Below are 26,460 nucleotides of genomic sequence, written 5' to 3' on the forward strand. Positions count from 1 at the left end.
TTTTTTTTTGTCAGTTATTTAAATACGTAAAAGGTGGGGTCATCATGATCATATCCTGATTCTCTAAATGTTTTCTGTTATGGCAGGCAACAGGGACTTTCAAGCATTTGGTTTCAGTGTTACAGCTTGTGCTGTTCAGCTGCATTTCCAGCTTTCTTATATCGAGGTCCACACGTTCCTGGCATTGCTGTTGTTTTAAGGGGTTCTGTATTCTGTGTAGACATAATGCTGTCCTGGTCTTTCCTGAAGCCTTCTAGGACCAAGCTGTGGAATGGCTGCATGGTGCAAGTAATGAACATTAATGAATGTCGGCACTTTTGTTCCAGATCAACCCRGAGCAAAATTTTTATTCTTCAGGTATGGTTAGATACGAGTCAGGGAAAAGCAATTGATTTTCGTCAGAACATGTGATAGTAAAACTATTTTCTGCATGTTGATAGCTGAATTTCCTGTCTATTGCATACTTTTTTCTTTTTTGATTTTCCCCCTTTAGCTAAACTGCAGCTTTATGAGCAAAATGAGCCCTTAGATCATATGGTATGTGCCTTCACACAAACTTTTACCACATGGCAGGGCCAACTTAGCAACCAAAATTTGTTTTCTACTACTTCCTACTCATTCCTTTTATCTTATGCTGCCATACAGGATTCTGTGCTGTGCAAAAGGACACCCTAAATGACCATTTTGTAGCTTTGCACTTGGGACCTGTGTATTTGGTTCTCTTCTCAGATGAAGGACTTAAGCTCAAAGTCATTCAATGCTTAGCAATCTCAAATATGCAATTTTCTTCCATAATAATTGCAAATAAATCAGTGATCTTTCAGTTCAAGTGCAACATAAAACAAACAAAACCCTTTAGCAGTTCAGGTACCTTAATAATTTCAGGATGCTGTGGATAGAAGAATAAGCAGATAAATTTTCCAGAAGGATGTAGCCTTAGTCATTTTAAAAGAAGAAAAAAAAATGTCCAAAGCAATGTACAGAGGTCCTATGAAAAGAGACAATAACTCTGGCATCAGGCAGTTAAATAACAGACTCTGATGCAGAAAACTGTCCCAGATTCCTGCATTCCTTTCAGATGACATTAGAAAACAAGGTAGACTTAGCATGAGAAATAGTGTCTTTATATGAAGAGATTGCTCTTGTTAGGCCCATATGTGAACCATATATCCAGATTCTCTCTACATCCGCTCACATGTCTCCCTGTCAGCATCTGAAGAGAGATCCCCAAATGTTCAAATGTACCTTTCAGAGCCGMGTTTAATTTTAGAAGACTATTTTGGCCTATTAATTTTGATTATAACAGTGCTCTGATGGAGGAGACGTCAGACTGCAAGTAGAATTTCAGAAGTCAGAACGCTACCAAGTTGAAATAAGAACACATACAACATATGGTTCGTAAGTCACAATAGATGTATATACTAAAATATATATATCTACATAATATATATTCTTATTGAATGAGTAATAATGCAAGCAGGAGATTTGTTCTTCACATGCGCTTTGTATGTTACAAACTGCTTTGTAGAGGCTCTATACCTTCATATCTACATATGTAGGATGAAGGAAGGCAAATAAAGCTCACATAAGGGTAGATCCAGGGCTGTGACACTGGTGTAAATTTGCCCTGCAGAAGTTAAAATATTAATTATTTTTAGATATTTTTGCAGTCTGTGTTCTGTTATTCAACTTACCAATGTTCTTTTCAGTTACAAGCTTTTGAGTATACAAGCCAACAAAATGCAAATTTGTGGGGCTCCTACGTAAAAAAACAAGTGAAAAAAAATCCAAATCCTGGTTGTTTTGGATTGCTTAATACATATCAGCATCATAAGCACCTAGGCAATTCTGAAGAATCACCCTAATTATTAAGTAGGATTAGATAATACATAAGAGTTATAGTAGTAAAATCATTTTTATTAGAATGGTTTGAATACTAAATCTCTAAAAAAAAAAAAAAATGCCTTAACTCTTTGAGATCCCTTATTGATTACCTAATTTCTCTGATTTTTTTAATGGTGTCCTTAAAACTAAATACATGAATTCACCATCAAGTAGAAATGATTCCTAAACACTAATTCCCAAAGAAAATAAGAAATCTGGTTATTTTTCAGTGTTATAGTTCTGTGTATTCTGTTGTGATAGTGATAGCTGTAAGTGCGTTCCTGTAGTTGTGGGCGAAAAATCTTCTTGCTAATGCCCTCCTTACCCCCCATTCCAGATTTCCAGATCTTTCTAGATCCAGTTCTTCCCAGATCAAAGGAGTGGTTTGCTTTCAAATCCCCATTTCTCTTTATTTATCCACACAAACTAAAAAAAAAAAAAAAAAAAAAAAAAGTGTTATTTCTACAAATTTGTAAAGTGCCCCATAAACCTGACTAGGTTTTATAGTTATTATTTTTATTAATATATCAGACATGTCAGATGTGTCTTACAAGCACTGAATAAGCATAAGAATTATTTTTACTTTGGAAATTAAAACTTTTGTTTTGCACTTACAGCTGTTTGTTCCGAAACAGTAATGAATTCTTTGTCAGGATTAATCCATTTCTGACGTGGCTCAAACTGCAAAGCAGGTTGCTCACTGGAGCTTTGGACTGGAAGCCGTGAGGAGGGAGCGTCTGTAAGAAGCAGTGTCAGGACCCTGCAGTTGAGGGAGGAGCTCTGGATGGATCCAGAACCTTATTTTCCCTGCTTGTTAAGTATTTTTTGTTAGTTTATAAGAAGTCAAGAAGCACACAGCAGTTCATATTGCTTCTACACTTGTCAGTTTGCACTTGGTCTTGACCAAGATTTCACCCGTGGTTTCCATTAACACATGTAGAATCATGAGGCTGGAATAATTCTTTCCCTGGTTTCCCAGGCTCCCCAAAGAAGACTGGGAAAGGAGGCTGGGTCAGGGAGGGCATCAACAGCTGAAGTGAAAATTGATGCCTGACCAAGAATGARGTTTGAGAGAGACTCATCCAAGAAGGCTGGGGTTGTTTGTTGGCTTTTTTTTTTTTTCTTAACCTGTCGTTATACATGTCGAACATGTTTTTTTTTTACTGTAGACACCCTCTATAGAGCATTTCTTGTAGCAGGTAAATCCAGCCCTCTATCAGATTTAAGTTGAGATTTTATATTTTGAAAGTTAAGATTTTATATTTTGAAATTCAAGTGTGTTTTGTACCTTTTTTGGGTTTTTTTTTTTGATCATTTGATCTTTTTTTGATCATTTGATCAATCAACCATGATCCATTGGTTCATGGATGATTATGGGAAGTCAGAGTTGCTTTTTTTGTTTAGTTGTTGTTATAAATATCCAAAGTATTTTGGTGAAATTTAAAATAACTTTGAGACAAAGTTGAAAAAAAGAAAAATGCTAACCATAAAATAATCTGTTTGTGTCCTCAAAAATACTGGTTAGAACCAAAGCCTCAGCTCAGCATTGGTCTTTTTGTTTGTTTGTCTTGTTTTGTTTCTGTTTTTATTTTTTAACTAATGGTAGCAAACAGTCTCCTCGGAATTTCTTTAGGAATTCTTGCTTTTGTGTTTCTTGGTTAAGAAGCAGCATTCCCATGTTATATCAATAGCTGTTTTTATTAAGCTAGTGGAATACTATGTGCTCTGTACGATGGAAAGTTGATAATATGGGGAAGCTATTTGGAGGGAAATATATGTATAGTTTCAATTCTTCCCCCCAATACTGAACACACACATGTGCTTCATGTTTCCTTTTGTTGCGTTCTGCTTTTCTCTGCACAGTCGTATGAACGGTACATGTGAGCAACATTTGAGATGGAGCTGTTATCTTTTATCCCTTTGAAGTCTCATTTTACTGATGCATGAAAAGTTGAATGAGGAAATAGTGTTTCTGAACAAAAGGTGCTGCAAATCCTCAGCAGACAGAATTGCAAAGTGCCGTCTGTCCTTACACATTTCCATCTCTGCTTGTCCTTCGTTAACTGAGATTGTTATTCATCACAGAGTGCTCGATGAGAGTTTTATTGGAGCATTTATCTACAATTTCTATGTTCTAGGGATTTTTATGTCTTTTTCTTTTCTTTTTTCATTTCGGGCTCCAAAGCGTGTATGTGCTTTACTGTGAGGGTCAGTTTTGTCATATGCGGTCCAATGATAACTCGTCACAAACACAACTATTTTTGCAGCCTGTCTTGCTTAGCATCTAGAGTCTGAAAAGGCAGCCTGGTGCTGCGTGCTAGTGCAGCCAGGGTTTCAACGGTGTCAATAATCTTTGCTCGTGATACGCAAGGAATCGGTGTATTCATGCAGAGCCATTAGCATACAGCCTCCCTCCGCCTGCTAACAAAGCCTGGCTTCGTGTGCCACAGTTTCCTAGGGTGCTCGTCTGATTCACCTCGGACAAAAGCAGAGAGCAAATCCCGTGCCTTCTTCAGTGGCAGGAAATAAATCTTAGGGCATAAGGTCTGGAATGGCAGTCGTTTAAATAATTCAAATACAGCGATCATTTCGCCCATGTGCCTTTCCTTTCTTTGTTTTGCTTCCCTGTATTTGAAAAACGCTGATAGACGAATGGTCTGCAATGATACGTATCTTTATTTTAAAATATCTAGAGCTAAATAATTGCTGTCCTCTTTAAATGCAGTTTCACCAGTTACATGTTAAATAATTATTTGCTCGCTCTCTTTTGTGGTGTGGAGGGGGGAGTTGGAGGGGAGAAGTAACATACAAGCAGATGTGCTGCTAGATCTACAGGCTTCTGCCAACCATATGGCATCTTAAAGAAAGATGGTTGGAGCGTCTGGATTAGCAAAGAGTCGGGATGGAAAGCCATGTGTCGTGTTGGTACAGGCAGTTGTTTTAGCTCTCTGTAAAAGGCTTCAGGAGATTGTGTAATGGAACAAATGGTACTGCAAGCCTAGTAACAGCCTTACCGCTGCTGGAGAGGCAATTGGCCCCCAGGCGGGTACTGCTTCATCCTTGCTTGTTGGTTTTTTGTGAGGGATTTTTGTATCATTATTCCGTGTGCTTCTTTTCACGTCCTGGAAACTTGGGGGATCAAACTCTGAACTTTATACATTTAAAAGAGGTATTATATCTTTGGCGTTTTTTTTTTTCCACACCCTCATTTTTTTTATAATGAAAGCATCCAGTTTCCCTCTGTTTAAAAYGAGAAGCTTGTGCTCTGCTGCAGATTTGCTGCATCCTTCGTGCACACTTTGCGACCTGATTCACGGCGTTCGTGGCGGCTGCCCAGGCTCGCGGGGCAAACTGCTCTCTCTGGGCTCTGTTCTGCCCAAAACAAGATGGGGGCTGTTCTGCTCGTGGCCGWAGTGCAGCAGCTTGGCGTCGGGATGCTGAGAGACACGCTGCTCTCTAGGCAAACAAGGGGCCTGCTCCGATCCAAAGGCAGAATCCCTTTTGTTTCTTGCAATGCAGGATCAGGCCTTTTGTGTGTGTGCGCATGCCCTGGGATCACAGGAGCCTCCCCGCTTCCCGTCCCCGCTCCTGGGAGCTGCAGGGATGCAGAGGGAAGCTTTTGTGTCCCGGCCCATGGTGGGAATAGGTTGGAGCAGCCCCCCGTGCCGCACAGCAGGCTGTGGACCCCTYGGTGCCGTCGGGCTGCTCCGCGTGCCTGCGAGCGCTTGCGTCGCACCCACGCCGTTTGCTTCAGTATCCTCAGGACTGCTGTGTTTGAAGAGGCTTTAAGTGCCTTGTGATGCCACATCATGATTTTTATGGAAGGACATAACRGGAAGAAAACCCAAATACTCTGCCACAGATAAATACTTACGATATGGTTTCAGAGACATTAGAAACAAGTCATTAACTACGGAAGCATCTTCCCTACAGAGGATCTTTGCTGCAAAATATATTATCTTAAACTGAGAGGAATGCTGTTCTAATTTAGCCCAAAATCTCAATAATTTAGAAATAAAACTGTAACCAGTGCCTTTTTTTCTCCTCTCTTGATTTTTTCCCTTGCTGGCGTGTGGGAAACTGCAGTCTTCAGCTCAACCTGTGCTTGAGTTAGAGCAGTGCTTGCTTTCCTCCTGAGCTGCCTTTGTGCCCCTGCTGCAGCCTGCACATGGCCCTCAGCGCCCGCCAAAAGCAGCCGCCGCCAGGAGGGAGCCCCGGGTTCCTGCTGCTGAGCCGCTCCTTGCAGAGGGGGACGTTGGTGCACCAGGAGCTCTGCTGATGCCACCAGCACCTCCGGGAAGGAGGCTGGGGACCTCCCTGTGGAGCCTCTGGCGCTTCTGGATCTCCTGCTAACCCTCCCGGTTCGCCCCAAAACTCGGTCTTTGCACTGTTGGAGGCACGTGCGTTTGCTAGTGCAGCGGTGGGTGTTATCAAAAGCGCATTTTCCCCTCGGAAAAGTGAGCTTCTCAGTGAAGGTTTCCTAAGAGTGAGTTATGAGTAATGGTTTGTTTATGCTGAAGCAGTTTCACAGGGTCCCGAGTCCAAAGAACAAATAACTGCTTAATAATAGATGGATTTCTGATACCTCATTTTGTCTATGTGTTCATCTGCTTTACTTAGGGAAAAAGAAAAAAGACCATGTTTCTCTTATTAAATACAGAGGTGCAGCTTAATTTTTCTTAATTCTCTTAATTTACTCCTGATAATTTTAGGCTGCTAATTTTAATTTCCCAACTGCTTGACGTGAGTGGGAAGAGTCAGCAGTCAGAAGCCCAGACGTTTGAACTGCCTCTTCCAATACTTGTTTGTGGAACCTTAGCAGTTGTTCAGCACAAAAGAGTACAGCAGGGAGAAGTAAAATACGGATAAGTGACCTGACAAAGCTAAGCAAKRGCTTTTCAGGTAAGCTATGGAGAASTGTTCCTTCTTACATACAYGGGTGCTGTGTCAAGAAAATGAGTAATTTCTCCTGCAACTTGCAGAGAAAAGACTAATAGTTTTGCTGAACTTGAGCAATAGCTGAAAGAGTTATTGGCGAGGAGCAGAGGGGGGTGTTTGTGCACACGGGGCCTACTGGGTTCTCCGGCTGGAGAGGGCAGTGGATGCCTGTGCGGGGCCCCGTGACGGCTGCTCCGGCTGCTCCCGGGCAGCGGTGGGAGAARTGTCGCCACGGGAGGTGCCTGGAGGCGGCCGCGGGCTCCGCGGAGCTCCGCACTGCATGGATGTGGGAGCTCTTCTCGCTGCCGCCCGGGAGCAGAGCTGCCCCTGCCTGTGGGCTCTGGTCTGTGCCCGGTCACCTCCAAACTGCCTCGCTGCAGGCGCATTCCTTAGTGCAGAGGGTTTAATGGCTATCTGGAAGCAGACTGTGGTTGTATTTGCCTTCGAAAGTGCAATGAAATTCCTCTGTCTCGTARTAATGATTGAGCTCGACCTTTAAGCTTGTTGCACTAAATGCAGAGAGAACCAAACTGGAACATTTACACCCCAAAATACTCCTACAAAGAATCATTTTTTAAAAATGTATTTTCTCCGAAATGCTGTGCTGTTTGGCTGCAGTGCTCCTCCATAACTGCGGTTTTCCCAGACTTCAGGTGCCCGTTCACCATTTTTAGCAATGTAAAGCAAAGCTCTGGGGGGGTTCTGCGTGTTCACAAGGGCTGCCCTTCATAAAGCACATGGGTCCTCCARGTCCTCCTGCTTCCTCTGGTTTCTGACCCCTGGTTTCTCAGGTGCGGTTCCTCGGCTCTCAGCCGGTCCCGCTGCARCATCTGCCTTGGCTCCTTGCTCTCCGCCCGGCCCGTGGGCCGCCACGATGCCGCCGGCGCCGCGCGGCCGAGAGCAGCCGCTGCCCGTGAGGTGGCGGCGCCGGCCTTGGCCAGGCGCCCCGGCGCGGAGGTGCCCAGGCCGACACCTCCCCGGCACCTCCCTGGGCGCAGCTCCCATCGCCCTCCATCGCTCTCCTCGCGCGCATCCCGTGGCTCCGCTGTTTGCTGTAGCTGCTGCTGGGACCTGCCCCCAGCCCTGCTCCGTATCCCCAGTCAGCATGTTCCCACCGTTCCAGGGTTTGTCTTCCCGTGGGAACAAGCTTGGAAAATGGACATATGAAATAGAACCGTATTTGAGGGGGATTCTTCTGGCTTGGGGTACTCCACTGATAAATGGAGTCAATCTGGCCTGTGTGGAGAGCAACAGGCCCGTGTATGGAAAAGAGCTATTTCAGTAGGCTTCACAGAAAAATCTGCTCTGTCACCAAGCTAACGTCATATTCCTTCTCTTTTATGTCACAGGCATAAGAGCACAGTCCAGACAGAGTCTCCATCTATCACTGCTTTCACTGCAGCTTATGAAAATCACAGTAACCCAGTGTGAAGCCTGAATATAAGTGAGTGTAGATACAGCCAGCCAGAGTGAAATGACTTTTTTAAGATGTTGCTGAAAAAAGGGGCATGATTGCACCTTATATTCTAAGGCTTGGGGCTTCATGTTTTTAGAATTTATTTTTATAGCAGTCATACTATAAAGTATACCAGCCTTGTTTTTATGTTAAAGAATGTTTTTAAGGGACTCTGGTACATAAGTATTAAACTGCGAGGACTTGCAAGTAACCAAATCAGACCCAATTTACTACAAAGACTATACCTGGCATTACWGAGCTCCCATTTACAAGGTCGTTAGTGGGAAACATTTTACCTTTCAAATGAAGGTACTGATAGCTATGGACATAAACAAGCAGAGCCTTTATGTTCGGGGTAATGCTGTGCCTGTGGTCCTCGCTAATTGCACCTCAGGGCTGGGCTCAGAGAGGACTGCAGGTCTGAACCCAAAGCTGTTCTGTTACAACCGCAGCAGTTGTAGCTCAGCTGCACTACCCTAACTAGCAGTAGCATTTTTTAAATTAAGACAATGACTGAAAAAAAAAGTAAGTTAACAGAAGCTGATGCTTTTATCAGCTTTTTTTTTTTTTTTTTTTTTTTTTTTGCTTTAAATGCCTGATGTCAGCTTGGGCCACATGTACATTCTGCACATGCTGTAGGATAGAAGTAAAGACTTCTTTTTTGATTCTCTTGTCGCCTGCCCAAACACCACATGTACTGTCTGTTACATGTCGCTTCTGATGAGGTTCACGCTGGGAATTTCTTTTTAAAGGCAAAGTGTTTCTGAAGGAAAGAGTTCGGATTCGTCGGATTGCTCTTAAAATGCTCCCTGTCTCTCTGAGTGAAATAAATATGGTGATTGTTTTGGGTGGACATGCTCATGTTTGTCCAGTAACAAGAGATACAAGAGGAATTGTGTTAAATAATATGGAAAGTGGAATACACATTTATAAAATGCAAAACAGTCACAGGAGCTGTTGTACCTAGTAAAAGCAAATACAGGTAAAATTACTTCAGTTGTATAGTATGTACCTTGTGGAATGAGCCCTATATACTAGAGGTCATTTTAAAAACCTTGGTAAGATCTGCCTTCTCTTAATGTTATCACAGGTCGGATCCCTGCCTGGAAAGTTGTGCAGTCTCTGTTCTGCTACACGCGTAACAAAATCAGGGAGAGGTGAACGCATTAAAAAAAAAAAAAAAAAAAAAAACTAAAATATTTTTTGTATTACTATAGCACTATCTGCTGCCAGCCCTGCCTCCCCGCCTCCTACTTTTTTTCTCCAAGGTTTAAATGGAGAGTAGCGTTTTAAATGAACAGTCCATCTAAATGGTTTGGATAATCATTTTATTATATATTTTCCAGCAAAAAGCAGAAAATAGTAACTAAAACTACTTTTCTCAAGAGCAAAGCTAATCGAGAGTTCTTATTATAGATTGAATTATTTTGAATTCCCTTAAAAAGAGGAATATCCTCCTCTTCCACCTAGAGATTCAAACACAAGCAGACATTAATGAAGCTTTCACCCATATCTTTTACAGCCTGCCATCCCTTCTCTTTTAATYGTTTCCTTCCTGTCAAAACCCAGGAGTGCCAAAAGTGACTATCATATCAGCTAAGCCCAGCTGCTACACCCCCCTACCAAGAGTGTGCTGCTGATGTTTCCACTTCAGCATTCTTCTATTGGAAGCCCGAGAATAGATCAGGACTCAGGTTTCCTTCACGATCTATTTGCTTAACCTGTTGGACGAGCTCTGGAAGTGAAATGATCTTAATTTTTAATGGCTTTAATAGAGATGACATCTAAACCAAAGGAGAAGCTACTGTTGTTATGTCAGCTTCTAATTAAACCTGATTTATTTGTAATAGTTGTAATGGATGAGCAGATTATTATTTTCTTGGGGAAAATGTAATGCTGGCACTTTCCACACAACAGTGTGTGGAAAAATTAGAGTATCCTTAGTAAGAGGAAACATTGTGGTTACCTATACACATTAAAAATAGCTAATACACATAAAAAATTAAGGGATTGAAAAAMCACCTGAGTCCAAGGTCTCATGATGAAATGTGAACATTTTTGTTGTAGGCACATGATTCCAATCTATGCATGGGATATTAACCCCAAGTTGCTAGTAGGCAAGTGCTTCCCTCAAGTAGGCAAATGCTTCCCTCATTAGACCACAGGTGGTTTTGATTGTATTCCTCATCTTCTAAAACTTGAGCATCTTGGCCTTTTTGATAGCAACAGAGTTTTGGTACCAGTTTCATACGGGTGGGAAATGCTGCAGAACCCTTCTCTAATATACCACAAACTCTCTCCCCACGGCTCAGTAGAAGTCAGATCTTAAACAGAACTTGGGAGATTTGTTCTCCTAGCTAGTTCCCCCTTACTGCTATGCTTTTATTTTTTTTCTAGTAGGTTTTTTCCCCTAATACACAAAAGTGTGGGCCATAGTGTATTTCTTTTGAACCTAAAAGGGGAAGTAGATTTTTTTTAAGGATAGACAATATGGATGTTTTTGGGGAACATATGCGGATATGTTTTCTCTGTGATGATGATGACTCAAGGTTGTCTCAAACTCCTGATCTATGGCTCAGCACTTTAAGTAAGTAACCATTTAGGGCAATAGTGAAACTTTGGCTTATAATTCTTCTGTGTCCGCATTTCTAAATTTACACACTCTTACCTACTTACTTCAGAATTCACTGTGTGAATCTGTGAATATTTCAAGCCGCAATGTAAGTGCARATGCTTATACGAGAGCCCTTTTTTACTGCTGGCTTTAAGAAGCTGTCCACAGAGCAGTCTCAAGGCCTGAAAAGGTGGTGAGTTTGAATTTTGCTGTCTTAGGGAAAAAGGCAGTGCTGCTTCTGCTGCRGTGAGAGAAACACCGCAGATCTGAGCAAGGAAGCGGAGGAGACCCAAACTGCTGTCCCAGCAGAGGGGTGGGAGTAGTTGCCACTGCTGTAACAGAGACACGGCTGAAGTTCCTTCTTCATTTTATTAGGTTGGACAAAAATTACAGTTTAGACTGAAACCTTTCAGCCATTTCAAGGAAATAAGTACAAAGCTCAGTGAAAGAGAGGAGTTCTGTTGGAAATGCCCCAGTTGTGTGGTGCAGGGTGTTGAACCGGAGCYGGTAGATGGGTCGGACCATGATGCTGTCAGAGCATCACGTTTGGTTCCCCCGCTGAGGGGCCTCAGTCCCCAAGAGATGGTGGTGGAAGTGATTACGGGGGGAGCATGTGGAGACTGGAGGGCATGTTGTGTCTGAGGGGGTTGTAGAAATGAGAGCCTGTCTAATAAAGAAGCAAAAATGCGAAGGGGACTGAGCAGGTGCATGGAGGATGACTGCGGAGGAGCAGCTCCAGAGCGGGGAGAAGTTAGGTAGATAATCTTCACACTGGTGCTTCCCAGTGCTCAGGTATTGGAACTCGTCTTATTTGTGTCCCAGGGCATTAAAGGAATTTCTTTGTGAAGGGCCRCAGTGTAAATGCTTCCTGTCATTTTAGTATGTGGTAGAAAATTTGCAAGATGCCCTCAAAAAAATAAAAAAGATTAAAAAAAGTATATAAAAATGATAGCAGACAGAAGTGTAATAACAGTCTGCTGTGTGTTGTTCCCTTTCCTAAGGGGCTTGTTCCTTTTTTGTAACATCGATTTGTGTTTAAGCCCACGTTTGTTTTTAAAATTCATGGTAGGTTAAGAATACTTGGGGTTATCGATGAGCTGCCTTTGCTGTGGGGCAGKGTCTCCGTGGGCCACGTGCTGAGGCGCTGCGGGTGCCGGTGGCGCTGGGGCCAGGGCGCTGCGCAGCACGGGGACGGCCCTCGCAGGGCTGACRGCCGCGCTCCCGCTGGCCAGGAGTGGTTATCAGATTACTTGTATTAAAACCTAATTAAGACATGTGCCAGTAACTGCAGCCGGGTTATTGGATTTGGCGGCTCAGCTGCTGCAGTCCGGCCGCGCTCCCCCGTCAGCCCCGGCTCCGCAGAGCGCGGTGACGGCCTCCTGCCTTCGCGACCTCGCTGTCCTGAAGGAATAAACAGCCTTTCAGGGAAGGAATCAATAACCTTTCAGGGCCTCCTTTTGCCCGGGACGGATCCCTGCTTGGGGATGGGTGTGCATTTGTGCGGAGAAGCCCTGCATACTCATACAGAAAATGAAGGTGCTGTGCTGCTGTCTGCAGGCCAGGCCAGCTCCGTGTGGTCCCGCACAGTGCCAGTTCAGTCTGTTGGAGGGACCCTCCTTGGTGCCCAAGCTGTCGCGCGCCTCGTGTTGCATACAGTTTGTGTAGGGCCCAGCATCATCTCTCTGCTTGTCTAAGTTTTGCAAAACATACCTATCCCTTCCCGTGTGATTTCTGGACAGGTTAGGGTCTAGCCTAATCCCAGAGGCCAGTGTTAGYGCTGTGCAAGTGAGAGATGTGCAGGGAGCAGCATGAGGAGCTTGGGGCTGTGCTAGGCAAAGCTGCTTATGAGCATCAAGGTTTGAGCATCAGGATGGAACGTTCACCTTAAAGCATTCATTACAAAGTAGRATGCCTCAGTTTTGCTTTCCTTCTGTGGAACCACTTGTGTTTGTCTTGCAAAGCAGCCTCTTGCCTACTTCCGTATTGAAATAGGAATTTTGTTTTGGAAAATTTTAGGGGGAAAAAAAGTGTATTGTTACTTCTAAATAGAAGCGATTTCCTTGGCCTYGCGTTATCCTGTAAGTCGTCTGATTGCAACTCTTTCTTTAAACACAGTACATTTCTTAAAGCTGTGCCKTGAAGTAGCCTGACGCACAGTTCCCACCCTGCTGCCCTCCCAGGCCAAGGGACGGCAGCCACTTGACATCCCCCTTGGGAGGTTCTTGCCACTTTGGTGGGAAAACTCAGCAACGGGAGGTGGGGCTGGGCGTGGGGGGCGGCGCGGTCCCGCAGGTGCTCCGGGCGCTTGCCCGCTCGGAAGCGCTGCCGACGTGAGGCCGGTGGCGGCGCAGCCGCGCTCGGGCGTATTAGCAAAACGTGCAGAAGGTTCTGTCACCCAGTTGTAAAAATGATGGCAGGCATCGATGTGCAGTTGTAACATATGGGAAGTACAGTGAGTGTGGGTGGAGCTGTTCATTTCTCATCTTGAATCATTTACGAGATCAGCAGGCAGGCCAGATACAATGCATATGGGAATGTGTGGCTGTGCTGCACATGTCACACGTAATAGCAGATATTGTGAGAGGGCCCAGAGCCTGTCCTCAAGAGCTGAACGCGCTGCAGCAGGCTGGTGCTCCCAGAGTTCAGACCAAGGGCCAGCTTGGCAGCAGTTACGGAAGAGCAGACTGGCAGGCAGCAGTTGGGAATTCAYGGATTGAGATCTGCACTGACTAGATCTTTATCCATCATGACCCAAAGCTGGGGTTGATATTAACCCTGTAGTCGAGCACTGGAGATAAATACAGGTGATAGAAGTTCAGTTGTGGCCTGCTGGGAAAACTAAGTTCAGTTTCTGCATCATTCTTCTAGCTTTGCTCAAGTGACAGTCTGAATGTAACATGGTGGGTGGTAAAGTTACAAAACAAAAGAGTGTAATTGAGTAATATTTCAATAATTAAGGACTTTTCTATTTACAATAGCTTATCTATCTGAATTACACTCTACATGATGAAAGGGTATGTTAGTTTAGAGCTTTACAATAAAGAGCACTAAGACTCACAGCCAGTAATGCCTCTGCAGTTCACATGGGCTGCCTGTAAGCATCTAGTAGGACGTGTCATTTTGCTGTAAAATCTATACGAGCTGGAAGTGATGCCTGTGTGTGTGCCAGAAGTGGAGCGTGCGCCTGCCCTGAGATGGTGGCTCTTGCGCTGCAGCCCTCCCGCTTCCCATCCCCGGGAGGCCACCCCGTCACGGGCCCCAGTGCTGCCCGGTGCCTCCTGGGCCGGGCCTTACCTCTCCCAGGGACACAGCTGCTTGTTGTGTCCCTGCAAAGACGATGGTCGGGGGCCTTCGCTCGGCAGAACCCCACGGCCTGACTGAAGCTGAGCCCACTGCCTCCCGCTAACGTCCTGCGCCGGGTGCAAACTGGTGCTCCTGGGCGAGCATTAAACCACAACAAAGCCAGGACAAGGGCTGGGGTATCGTCTGGAGAGGCAGGTTGTTTTGTTTTCTGAAGTTCCAAAGCCCCGAAATCACCCTTGGTAAGGAAATGAAGGATAAACAGGCTCATGTAATAACACATTATAGTTTAGAACATACAGAGAGTGCGAAATCGTGATTAGAAGAACACTCCACACTGCCAAAATGGGCCYTGTTTATTCTGTGGAAGTTTGCAAGCAGCTGTTATTGTTTGCGCTGAGCTGCGCTGAGTTTCCTTCTGGTCCTTGGTGCGACGTCCTGCAGCTCCTGCAGTCCCTTTCTGCAGGGATGTGTTAACGTAGTAGCAGGCCACTATGAACATGCTAAAGCCTTACCGCAAGATCTTTGCATTTGACATCAAAGAAACGGACAGACTGATACAGGTCAGTAAATACTGGTTTTGACATAAATTTTGCTAATTCATTTTCAGTTAAATTTTACTAGCCTTTCATCAGGAAAGTTGCAGATATTTATTATTATTTGAACTGTCCTGCTAAAGAACATGAATATTCAGAGCAATGAGCCTGGCTGAGGTTGACAGCTGCACAAGCCAGAACTACTGCGTGGAGCTGAAAGTAGTAAGAGGCAGGAAGTCACATGCCTTACTGTAAACTTATAACTAATTCCATTAAAAACCACAGACAGAAGTTTTAACACTTTATTCAGTTGAAGCTGTATTTCTGTATGTTGAACAAGAGATAGTTTAAAAAAAAAAAAAAGGCAAGTGCAAAGTTTAATCCAGAATTAATTTTGGCAAAAACTTGGTAATAGCCATCCCCAGAGTTGGTGCATCGTCTTCAAGTGCACAGTACTGTTGAGGACCTGTGGGTTTCAATCCATGCTTCTATAAGAACCTTCAAATACATCTGTAGTCTTCTGATTAAAGACATTTCCAGTTAAGAGTAAATGAAATATCTTTATTTTTCAAAATTTCCAGCTTATTTTTGGTCCCAAACAGACTTTTAAAACCTTTCTCATGACAGGATGGGAGAGTAATAAGTGCTCACTGGGGCCATAACGKGTGATACTGGCTTGTTTAAAGGCAGAGATGCCTCGTCTACAGCCCTCTCTTTCCCAGCCTGGAGGGACCTGTCAGAGCAAAGGGCTCCTTCTGCCCTTGCCCAGGAATCCCCATCACACAAGTCAGGGTTCAGGCCCCAGGGATGGCTGCACCGACTGCGCCTCCTGGCCCAAATGGTGCCCCCCGACACAGCGGCCATGCCAGCAGTGCAGACCTTAGCTGTGCTCGTGTAACTCATGGGCTGCAGAGCAAAGGACCCCATTGGAACGAGTGCTGAGGTCTCAGCTCTCCGCCAGCACCAACAGCAAAGCTTTGACTGCAGCCCCCAGCTGCAGCCCCCCTGCACTGCCCTCGTGTGCTCTCTTGCAGGCTGACCCAGCTGGACAAGCACTGCCAGGCCACGGCGCAGCAGCTAGTGGAGCTGCTCAACAAGCAGAATCAGCTCTTCAAGGAGAAGCAGCTGCTGACAGAAGAGGTGCAGTTCCTGCGAGCACAGGTACCATGCCAAAAGCAAGAGACCCTGAAACTCTTAGGCAAATATTCCGCATCTTTAAGAGACAAATGCCTTTTTGGCCTTTTTTTGTTGTTGTTGTTGTTGATGATGTTGCTTTTAATAGAACATTACCTTATAAAACTGCAATTCCATGCAATTGGAGAGAGRCAGCAGGGAAAAATGGTACCTGGACCTGCCTAAACCTAAACTAAGAAAGTGTTTTGAAGTGACATTAAACAGCAGAAGAGATTCTTTTTGACAATTTCTAGCTTTCTTAGCAGAATATTTTGTGTTCCTTTTTTAGAGAAGATGAGACTCTGTTCTCTGAAAGCATTAACAAGAGCTCTTTTAGACATCTTAAGTCCAGCTTTAGCACCTCTGCCCCTTGGTGACTTTGTTTCCTTATTTTTGAGTTGCTGCTTCATGAACCACCYACCAAGCTGCAGAGCTCACACTGAGCCTGCATGAGCTCTGGTCACTGCCCTGGCCTGGGCAGGGCTGCCTCGAACTACCCGTGGTCTTAGGAAGCTGTCGTGGGCTGCTCTTCTCTCTTCTCCTCTCTTCTCTTCTCTCTCTTCTTCTCTCTTCTCTCTTCTTCTTCTCTTCTGTCTTCTCTCTTGCTCTCTCTTGCTCTCTCTTGCTCTCTCTTGCTCTCTCTTGCTCTCTCTTGCTCTCTCTTGCTCTCTCTTGCTCTCTTTCTTTCCTGCCACTGTTCTTCAATGAGTCAGTGTTTTGCAAACAAGGGGGAGAACTAATTCATTGTTTTTTTCTCTTTTCATTCTTGTTCTTTCTTCCTTCCTTCCTTTCCTTTTCTGAAAGCTAACAACTGCAGAATGAGATTTTTTTAAGTAAACCCTCTGTTTTGTGGCTAAAGCAAATTAACTAATGCAGCCATATCACAATGTTATTTAGCTTATAAATACAGCTGATTAATGAGTTTGCAGAGAGAAACTGGAGCTCTATTAAGATAACCAAAGAAATGGAGTGGAGAAAAGTTGTGTCCTGCAGCATACCTGACACAGAAAATAAAATGAATGTTTTGGAACTTCAAAATACTGAAATCATGCCATTTTTTTCATAGGCATTTTAGTGTTAGGATTTATTAAATGACAAGATACTTAACCTAGGAGAACAAAATGTGTACTTCGTTATGGTTTTAATCTTGTCAGGTTGTTTGGTATTACAGGATTTCTGGTTCTGAAAAGCAGAAATTCTTCTGCTTTAAAGGCAGCACATTCTGTAAGGTGACAAGACTTGAAATAGTGCCCAGGGATTTTGTTATTGGTGATCTCTCTTATCGGAAAGCAACTTGGCTTTTATAAGGTTGGGCAGAAATACAGAAATAATACAAAAGGAGGAAAAGTCATTTAGGTATTGTAATGTTGTCAAGACATGATTCTTCAAAACTTTTTAATTCTCCATTTATATGTTCATTTTAAATTAACTGTGCTCCAGAGAATATATTTTAATTGGAGGATGCTCAGAGAAAAAAAAAGTAATTATTTAAAAAAATATATAAGCAATTTGGTCCTAAGAATCTATTTGCAGCTATTTAAAATAGCTCTGGTTCTCTTAGAATTGGAATTCAGCCCAAAAGAGCTGCCTGGAAAGTCAAACACTTGTGTTAAGAAAACCCAAGATGTGAGATTTTAACTACAGATAGATATATATTGTTATGGTAGAAATATATATATATATATATATATATATATATATAAAAGAATGGCAGACCATATTGATACTATCTTCAAAGATGAAGGTGACTTCATATTCTGCATTTTATTGTATCATTTGGTAGTTCTCCTTTACAATCTTTTTTTAATGGAAACTAACCATGCCTAACCTTTTAAAAATTATGTAAAATACAGTAACCCAAATTTGCTATTGTAGCTTGGAACATAAGCCACCAGTAACTCAGCAGTTGCATGTTTCAGGAAAAAAAATGGGATGCAGATCTCAAACAAGACACAGATGGAATCAAGTGAAAACCTGGATGGATAGAGAAACGAGCAGAAGAAGGTATTTTTTCTATATACTATATATAGAGAAAGGAGAGGGAGAGGAAAGGAGGACTCAAACTATTTGCAGATGTGGGTTGAATCTGGCAAACACGTCAGGATTAAATAAAAGGGGGGGGGAGAAGAAAGTGTTTGAAACATTTTTGGTTTGAAATTGACTTTTTTTTTCACTTTTTAAAATTTAGCAAAAGCACTCCAAAACAAAGGCAGACAGATTTACCTGGCAGATTTCTAAAAAAATATTTTCCAGGTTTAATTTTCTGAAGAATAGGTAGTTTGTAAGTGGGTAGTTTGAGAAGAATTATGATTTTACCATAGGTATTTTGGGTGCTTGGCTAGACAAACCCTGGGTGTTTGTGTGTTGACTTGGAACTGGTTCCGTTCTGCCACTTCCAATAGTGTTTTTGTGTTGAGGAAGTAGAAGCCTCTCTGTTTCCTCAGAAAGGCTACAATTCTAAAGTGAATCATAAAAAGTTAGTGTCATGTTGAAAGAAACATTACATAAATAATTGTATTTGAGGAGGAGGTGTTGGAATGACACTGCTGCTGCACAGGATTACATACCTGTCCCTTTTGCCTTGTGAAAGTTAGTTGTAATTTAAGTCCAAGACTTTAAAGTTGCTACATTTCAATGCATTTAGTTTAGAGAAAGAARACATTGACAAACTGTATCTTTCACAGCCTTTATTTTCATTTTTTTTTTCTCTCTCAAAACCCAGGTTATTTTCACTGCTGTTTATTGGTGTTATTGATGTCTGTATTTAAGGGGACAGAGGGCAGGGGAAAACAAAAAAAAGTCTTTAAGTCCTAGTATGTGATGGGGTGTTTTGAGAACCTGTTTCTCATGGAAAATTCAGGGGGCAACATAAGGAAAAGCTCTGAGGTTTGGTGGTTTCCTTTGTTTGGTGAAGTGAATGAAAAAAAAGCTATCTTAAAGGAATACCCCATGCAGCCACATGTTGAATTCCCTTGCAGGAAGCAGGATTTAAGGGCTTTTAGCATCCTTGTTGAAGGAGAAGCCAAGACAAGTACCATGCTAGTTAAAAACATCTTTCTCATTCCCAGAAATGAACTGCAAGCTTTTACAATCCCAGTGTTAACTCTCCTGTCACTGAAAGTAGCTCAGTATTAGTTGAGAACAGCTCTCTGCCTACAGGTTTGGGCTTCAGCATCTTAAACTGAGCATCTTGACTTGGAGAATATTTGTCCCATGACCAGAGTGGCACAGAAGGCTGCAGTTACCCTTCCCCAGCACTGGCCCAGCTTCTGTTTCATTATTATCATTTCTTCCATTCGGATCCTTCTCAAGCCTCTCGTACATAGCTTCCATTCCAAAAGCCAGGCAGCCTGGAGCTCCAGAGAGCAGGCAAGCGGGACACCGCGCTCTAACTTACTGCAGGGATGGGGACAGCAGAACGAAGCTGCTCACATGAATTTTCATTTTCTTGGAGCTAAAAAGGACCATGACACTAATCTGGTCTGACCTGCAGCATATGCTAATGTCAAATCACTGCACCAATATTTAATAGATGGCACTATTACTTACTAGATGCTTTGCTGCATGGCCTATTCTGATCCAYTAAGGATCAGAGCATCCAGAAGTAGTGAATAGATTAATCATGGGATTTACACTTATGATTTTTAAAGTCTTTTGGAAGAGCCATGCTTGGCGTTTCCTTTGAGAGCCGCTCCTACATGTCAAACTGCCCCATGTCATGAATGAGATTTCTCTCCTCTGCTGTACGGCAGGCAAATGAAGACACGCGTGGTGCAGCAMGGAGCCCTCGAGGCCGGGCCTGGGAGCGGCGGCGCTGCCCGTCCCTGCCGCGGGGCTCCGTGCCCGCAGCCTCCCGGGGTGCAGCGGCCGGAACCTGCCCCGTGCCCCGTGTCCCGAGCTGGGACTCCGTTTCTTCCCTTACCTGAGCAGGAAGTTTCAGTCACTTGAAGCACTCCCAAGCACCCCGTTCTTGCCCTTTTCTCCAGCTTTCTGTCCAGAAACGGGCGGCTCCTCCAACGCTAGGGGTAGAAGCTGGTGGGACAGACGCAGGCTGAATGCAGAGGTGGTGCTGCCGCCAGCTCTCTGTAGCAGCCGGGGGGCTGCTGCTCCCCGCAGCTCCTGGGCCTCGTCACCCCCCGGGCAGGTTCAGCAGGGCCCGGGGCAGGGCTGCCAGGAGCGGCGCAGGGCAGCGATGGGGCCCGGGCAGCGGTGGGGCCCGGGCAGCGGCGGCCGCCCCACGGCTCGGGGCTGCGTGTCTGGCGGGGCCTCGGGCGGCTGCCCGCACCGAGCCGGCCTCCCCTCTGCTGGAAACCCCATGGACGGGCACCAGAGCAGCCACGTCGCTGTGTTGCAGCTTTAATCTGCGCACAGAGGAGTAACTGCCCACAGATCATCTGCTGCTGTTGGGAGGGAGGCCAGGGAGAACTCCAGCAGTTTCTGATAAGATTGGGAGGAAGAGAAACTTTCAGAAGAGGGAGAAGGGGCCCTTGTCCCATGGCCAGGACTTTCAAGCAGTTCCTTACCTGGCTGCTGGGAGTAACAGCTCCGTTTCCCTTTGGTCAGAGAGCAGCTCCCACTTCTCCAAGGCCTGCGTCAGTATCCCAGCCAGCGGAGCGTTGGGCACACGGAGCCTTGGCCGGTGCCTGTGCCTGATCTATGTTTCTCTAAGCACATGTTGCCCTGCTGTAGTCGGGTGGAGAAGTGGCTACCGCGTCACTCAGCACCTTGCAGATCATTAACGCTGGGGGCTGCAGGGATGGAAAGAAAGGGAGGCCCCTGGGGGCTTTACGGGTGGAGGTGTTGGCACCCCCGGTTCACCTGCCCCCCGCAGCGCTCACGAGAAGCCTCTCGCTGCACTGGCGGGAGCAAGGAGGGCGGCCCTGGGTGCGCGGCCCGGCCGCGGCGGGGAGCCCGGCGCCCTCCACGCGGTGCCGAGAGCCGCCGTCCCCTGCGAGCACCGACTGTGGGGCAGCTGTGACGCTCCCAACCAGGCACGGACACTGAGCCCCAGGCCCTTGGTCGGCCTTTTCCTCCCCTGTGCTGAGTGTCGCTACAGCGGCAGCGGCTGGGAGCCCATGGGATGCCTGCATCTGGGGAAAGCAGCACCCTGCTACTGTCCTTAACTCAGCGCTGAACTGCAGCTTCATCAACTCTCCGTGTTTCACCCAGCCTCAATTGCCTTCTATGTACTAAGACAAACAAGCAAACAACCCCCTTAGTCCTCTACTGCAAAAACAGCCRAATTAGACAGCTTATTTTTAGTTCTGAGGCAATTTACCTCTCTAAATTCTAATTTCAGGACTCCAGTTGCTTAATTCTAGGTAGGTACTGCAGCTCCAGTCGAGTTTAATGCTTTGCTCTTAATTAAATCCTGAAGCGCTGCCGAGGCAGCACGAACAATAGCAATGCTCGAGCCTGGAGATGGCGAATTAGCTTTCCCACCAGCGGTGCCCTGGGAGCTCTCGGGCGGCCTCCTGTTTTGCTGCTGCTGCCCCGCCGGGCTCTGGGCTGCAGCGCTCGCTCGCCGTAAACAGCGCCTGGCACAAACCTGCCCCCCTTTCCCGGAAGGGAGAAGGGGCAGCACCTCGGACGTGCCCCAAAACAAGCGCTCGGCTATTTGCTGCTAAGCAGCAGCAGGGGCCCAGGCGCAGGGAGCTGCTGTTCTCAGCACTCAGGCTCCCGTGTGGGCGAGCAGCGGTGAGGCCAGCGGGGGACGGGAGGTGGCGGCTCCGTTTGCCCAGCGGGACCCCGTGCTCAGCCGCGCACGTCCTCCCCTTCCCAGAACTCACCCGGCCACAGTGGCACAAAGCAAAACACCAGAACACTGCGGCCCACAGGCTGCTCCAAAATCTTCTTTCTTTATCTTTCAGTTTTCCTCTCTGCCGGCTCTGCAACTTGGCCTTACTTGAAGCCCACCCAGACCAATGTTTCCAACAGAGACACGCGTGCTAACTATTTTCAACTGATTTGTAGTTGTTTTTTTAACTACGGAATGCAAATATTTCAGAAGCATTACCAGCCTACCGCGTTCCCAGGAGGCACCTAATGCAGGACTGTGCTGAAGTGGCTAGACCTGCAAGCCAGTTTTTACAGCTCTTACATTCATATCTTGCACATTTTTTTATAAATACTTTTGTCTATTTTTGCAATCACATTTGTGTCTTATTTACATATGGAAATACTAATAAACTTAATTTGAGKCTCTCTTTCTGGCTGTGTCCTTTTGCCTTCAAAGGAAAGTGCATCTGTGGGCGAGGGAGGAGGGCACTGTAAACAGAAGTCACCTTGGCCTTGGGYTTATAATCTCATTACCAGAATCCAGCAAGGGCTTTAGTCTTACATGGCATTCACTGGGACCTTATTTTTTCCATGACATTCACGACTTATGTGAATCTACGACGTTGCCATTTGCAAATATTTATCTGTCTCAGGGATGGGCATTAACCAAACTCAGCTTCAAACTACTGAATTCAAAGTATTTTGAGCATTTTTTCTGTAGCTTAGCTTCACGGTTAACTGTAGAGTTTTGGTTTTAACAGTTATTATTTTCCAACTATTAGGCTGTTTCAGAAAGAACATAACTGAATCTTGAATTAGTGTATAGTAAGTATATTAGAAAAAGGTTCTTCACCTRGTACCTTCAGTGTATCTATCCAGTTGCAGATCTGCACTGGTAAAGCAAACAAGTAGTGCAAAAATCAATTCCCCAACATCRTGGCTACCTTAGGCAGCATGAACACATAAAATGAGAAGGAATATATGGAGCAAAAATAGGAATAACAGCACATGAAATGTTACCATTTACCTTAAGACAAAATCTTTCATTCCTGTGTATTTCAAGAATTATTAGTGGTTCAGCCTTAACATCAAAGTGTTTTTTTTAATCTCCCTATTTCAATTTCCTGCCCCATTAAACTGCCAAACACATCTGAACTCCTTCCCACATCGCTCCACTATACACTAGGAACGTACCTAGGACTGCCTCAGCTTCAGGGAGGCGCCATCCTGCAGATGAGAGGCCCCTTTGCAGCAGCGCTGCTGGTTTCCCCGTGGACCTGGGCTGGGGACAGGGCTGCCCAATCTTGGCCTGGGCCTCGCGGGAGGCTGCGGAGCCAACGCTGCGGCCCCGGCGCATGTTGGACACGTGGCGGGAGCTGCCGGCACTGCGGCGCCAGGGCCCTCCCGGCGCCCTCGGTCCGCCCGCTGCTGCCGCCCCGCGCCGTGCTGCACCGCGCGCCCGCACGCTGCCTCTCGCACGCGGCTCCAGGCCGAGCCGCTGCACGCAGGGAGCCCGCGGGGAGCCGACTTCCCCAYGCAGCGCTCTTACCCGGTGGCAGTTACTTGTTCACCAGGCCCAGAGAGCACCGCAKCTCCCCAGGTCGCGCTCTCCCCTTCGCCTTTGCCACAGGGCGCGTAGTTACACAAAGCTGCCACCACCGGATTAAGTTATCCCATGTGGAAAACGCCGTGTCGGCGGCGGGGCGCAATCCCAGGAAGCCCCCAGGCGCTGCAGCAGAGGCCGCTCGCGGAGCCGCAACTGCGTGGGCCGAGGCCCCGCAGCGCACGCGGCCCTGCGTCCAGCCCAGGCAGGGGCTCCCAGCTGAGAACCGTGGCACAAGCGACGCTCTGCTCTCCGGCCGCCTCGGTGGCACCTCCTGGCCCTGCGCGTCCCGCTGCCGGGCGCCCCCACGGCCCTGCCCGCCTTTTCCCGCTCCTTCCTCCCGCGCTCTGCCCAGCCACGGGGCCTGCGGCAGCCAGCGCCACCCAGGGCAGATGCTAGGGCAGGAGCGCGGCCCTGGGCAAGCACCGCCCGCAAAGAACAACCCCAATTTACCTTGGAAGTCACAGCTACCTCTTGAAGCTCTGAGGTGACTGGAAAGCACCTGTAGGAAACGTGCTTGGTCTGGCTTCCTCCCAAGAACTCTCTTGTACCACGCTCTATCTTAAAGCTCACAGACTGACAGAGATGGCCTACAACTACACAGATGTCACAGCAAGTTACCGTTACGGCTAAGTCTTCGTGGGCAATTAAAGTTCTACCTACATGTGTGCACATCATTAAATACACAGTAGTAAAAAAATAACCATCTGCATTTCCTTATACAAAGAAATCCTTTTTTTTTTTTTTTTTTTTTTGCATTTCAAGACTGAAGCATCTGACCTATATAAAATTAAAGATATGAAGTAAATATTTCACCCAAAAAGTAATTTTTCATAAACTGCAATATAATCCTCTCATTTTGGTCTTCCTTTCTTTCACACATAAGAAATTAGGAATTTTATCCTCTAGATATTTAATAGTAACATTCATATGTAAAAAAACAATCCTCTGTGGCAAGCTTGAACATACATATATATATATATATTTCCAAACCTTTAGAACAAAACTAGCATTAAAAACACAGAAGTAGCAGATTGACATAGTGCTTTATTTAAGCTGTCTGTACGAAGGAAAATAATGTGCATCCCTATCATATACGTGTAAAAATACTAAGGATGTACAGTGTACAAAAACAGTTTCTTGTAGTTATTTCACATCCTTGTGGGTCATATACTTAAGGAAATAAACAGTTTAAGTATGACCAACAGTAATACGGTTTCTTGGGTTCATAGTCGTGTCTGCTTAATATCCTTAACCATATGACTAGATCTTGCATGGATCTAATGAAAGAACTAGCAAGGTCAAGAAATGTCACAAACTCTAAAGCTACAGGGAGGTAATTCAATTACCAATTTAGAGGTTTTTATTTAAATAAATACTTTACATTTCATGCTTGCCTGTAAAGCACTACCAGGAGCAAGATAAGGAAATTCTACTGTAGACAGTACAAACAGTAGCAGCAAAGTGTGTACATTGAGGTGTAATATATAGACCCTGCAGTTAGTAAGGAAAGACCTTACTTTTGTACGCTAGGAGAAGCACATGGCCCCTGCAAGAACAGTCAGCTTTAAGAAGCTGCAAATAAAGATGGAAAAAAAGAAAAAAGAAAAAAAAAAAGAAAGTAAAACAATACTGGAATAAATGTTCTTTAAGCAACAGGAATGTACTGGAAGATGGATTAGTGTGGAAAGCAAAGCTGTGTGCAAAACTGCCAAAATCCAACCAGAAACGACCAATTTCCTCGGCGATGGCTGCAGTACAAGAGGGCACACTGTAGGGCATGGAAGTCAGTACAAGCTGGAGGCGGCGCCTGACGCGCACGGGGCTTCGGAGGCTCCCGGGAAGCGGCCACCAGGCACCGTCCTGACCCACAACTGGGCACTGCGGAGGGGAGCGGCAGAGGTTTCTCCCAGTGACACCTCCTCTCTCATCCACTTTGACACTGGTGGCAGAGATAAGAATTTCCCAACTCCAGGCGGCATTAGGGGAACGTTAACTCTCTCCATAAGATCAAGGGTATTTTGGAAGGCAGATTACACAATGCAAAGTGAAGCCTTAATGGTTTTCCCGATAATTCACCCACAGAAAGTTACTGCAAACTGCATCCTAACTAGCTACGCGGYAACGAGCTAACCCTGGGGTTTCCTCTGCACACAGGGAACTGCTGGCCAGAGGCACAGCTCCAGCTGGTCCCTAGCTACAGGTGCCCCGTGTCCCGAAGTTTATTGCTATCACAAGCTGAAAACATAGGAAAAAAACACAGGCATGTGACACAGCTGCTGATTCACTGCGGTTTTAGTCTGTTCGTAACGAGGCCTTTCCGGAGAGCTAACTAATGCCCCTGCATTAAGTAACCGGGCGTTTCGGTGCCTCGGCGCGGAGCCCGTGCGCTTGCTGGGCTCCTTCCCTCTCCGCACAGCAGCGGTCTCTGCCCGTGAGCAGTTAGTGTTACGAGGTGACAGAATGAGATCCTACGCAGTTAGAATGTACACCATGATATAGATCTGATTATCCACCCATTATTAAAGATAAAACACAACACACRAAAAATTGTCTCAATTAGCCTGCGTCTTTAGCTGCCTCGCTGCAGTGCCCATCCACCCCTTGATTGTCCCAGCACACGCACTGCCCGCAGTCGCTTTCATGCCAGGGGGCTCAGCTCCAGCTGCAAGAGGCTAAGGCATCTGCGCGTGAACGGCTCTCCTTTCAGGCTCCGCTACTCACTCACACGGCGCGCTCAGTGACACGCGCTGTCACTGTCACAGTCTTGGTGGGAGCTAACAAGATACGAACACGGAGACGGATACTTCAACTGATAATCCCATGGAGTGGGGGTGTCCGACGGCCTCGGCAGGGGCACACGCGCAGCAGGGCCGCGCGCACCGGCAGCTGCTTCAGTAGCCCAGCTCCTAGCACCAAAGGGTTTATTATTAAGATTATCACTGCTGAAGATCCAAGCTAAAGGTTATGCACACATTCTGTTAGATACAGACCTTCGGAAATGGAAAGACAACGTTTTCCTATCAGTGGAGAGTTGCTCGTGATGTCTGAAACTCAGTCGGGCGGGTACCACACATAACAGGCTGGATTTCATGACTTATTTGGTTGAGGGCAATCCTTCCTTGAGAATGACTGATCTGGATATTTACTATTTTAATTATTACAATAAAGTGCTTTT

The 26,460-nt window shown here is 45.7% G+C and overlaps 1 protein-coding gene across 1 annotated transcript in view; it reads left to right on the forward strand.

The window, feature by feature from the left end:
- Positions 1 to 22,033, forward strand: part of SDCCAG8 (serologically defined colon cancer antigen 8) — a 101,553-nt gene extending 79,520 nt beyond the window's left edge. The window contains exons 17-19 of the mRNA XM_026041083.1: positions 15,763 to 15,889; positions 17,821 to 17,905; positions 21,772 to 22,033. Of these exons, the coding sequence (XP_025896868.1) occupies positions 15,763 to 15,889; positions 17,821 to 17,871 (178 nt within the window). The 3' untranslated portion in view covers positions 17,872 to 17,905; positions 21,772 to 22,033. The remainder of the gene's footprint in view (positions 1 to 15,762; positions 15,890 to 17,820; positions 17,906 to 21,771) is intronic.
- Positions 22,034 to 26,460: the final 4,427 nt, after the last annotated feature.

Source organism: Nothoprocta perdicaria, unplaced genomic scaffold (assembly GCF_003342845.1).
Source record: "Nothoprocta perdicaria isolate Ctin4 unplaced genomic scaffold, notPer1 scaffold_278, whole genome shotgun sequence".
Taxonomy (NCBI): domain Eukaryota; kingdom Metazoa; phylum Chordata; class Aves; order Tinamiformes; family Tinamidae; genus Nothoprocta; species Nothoprocta perdicaria.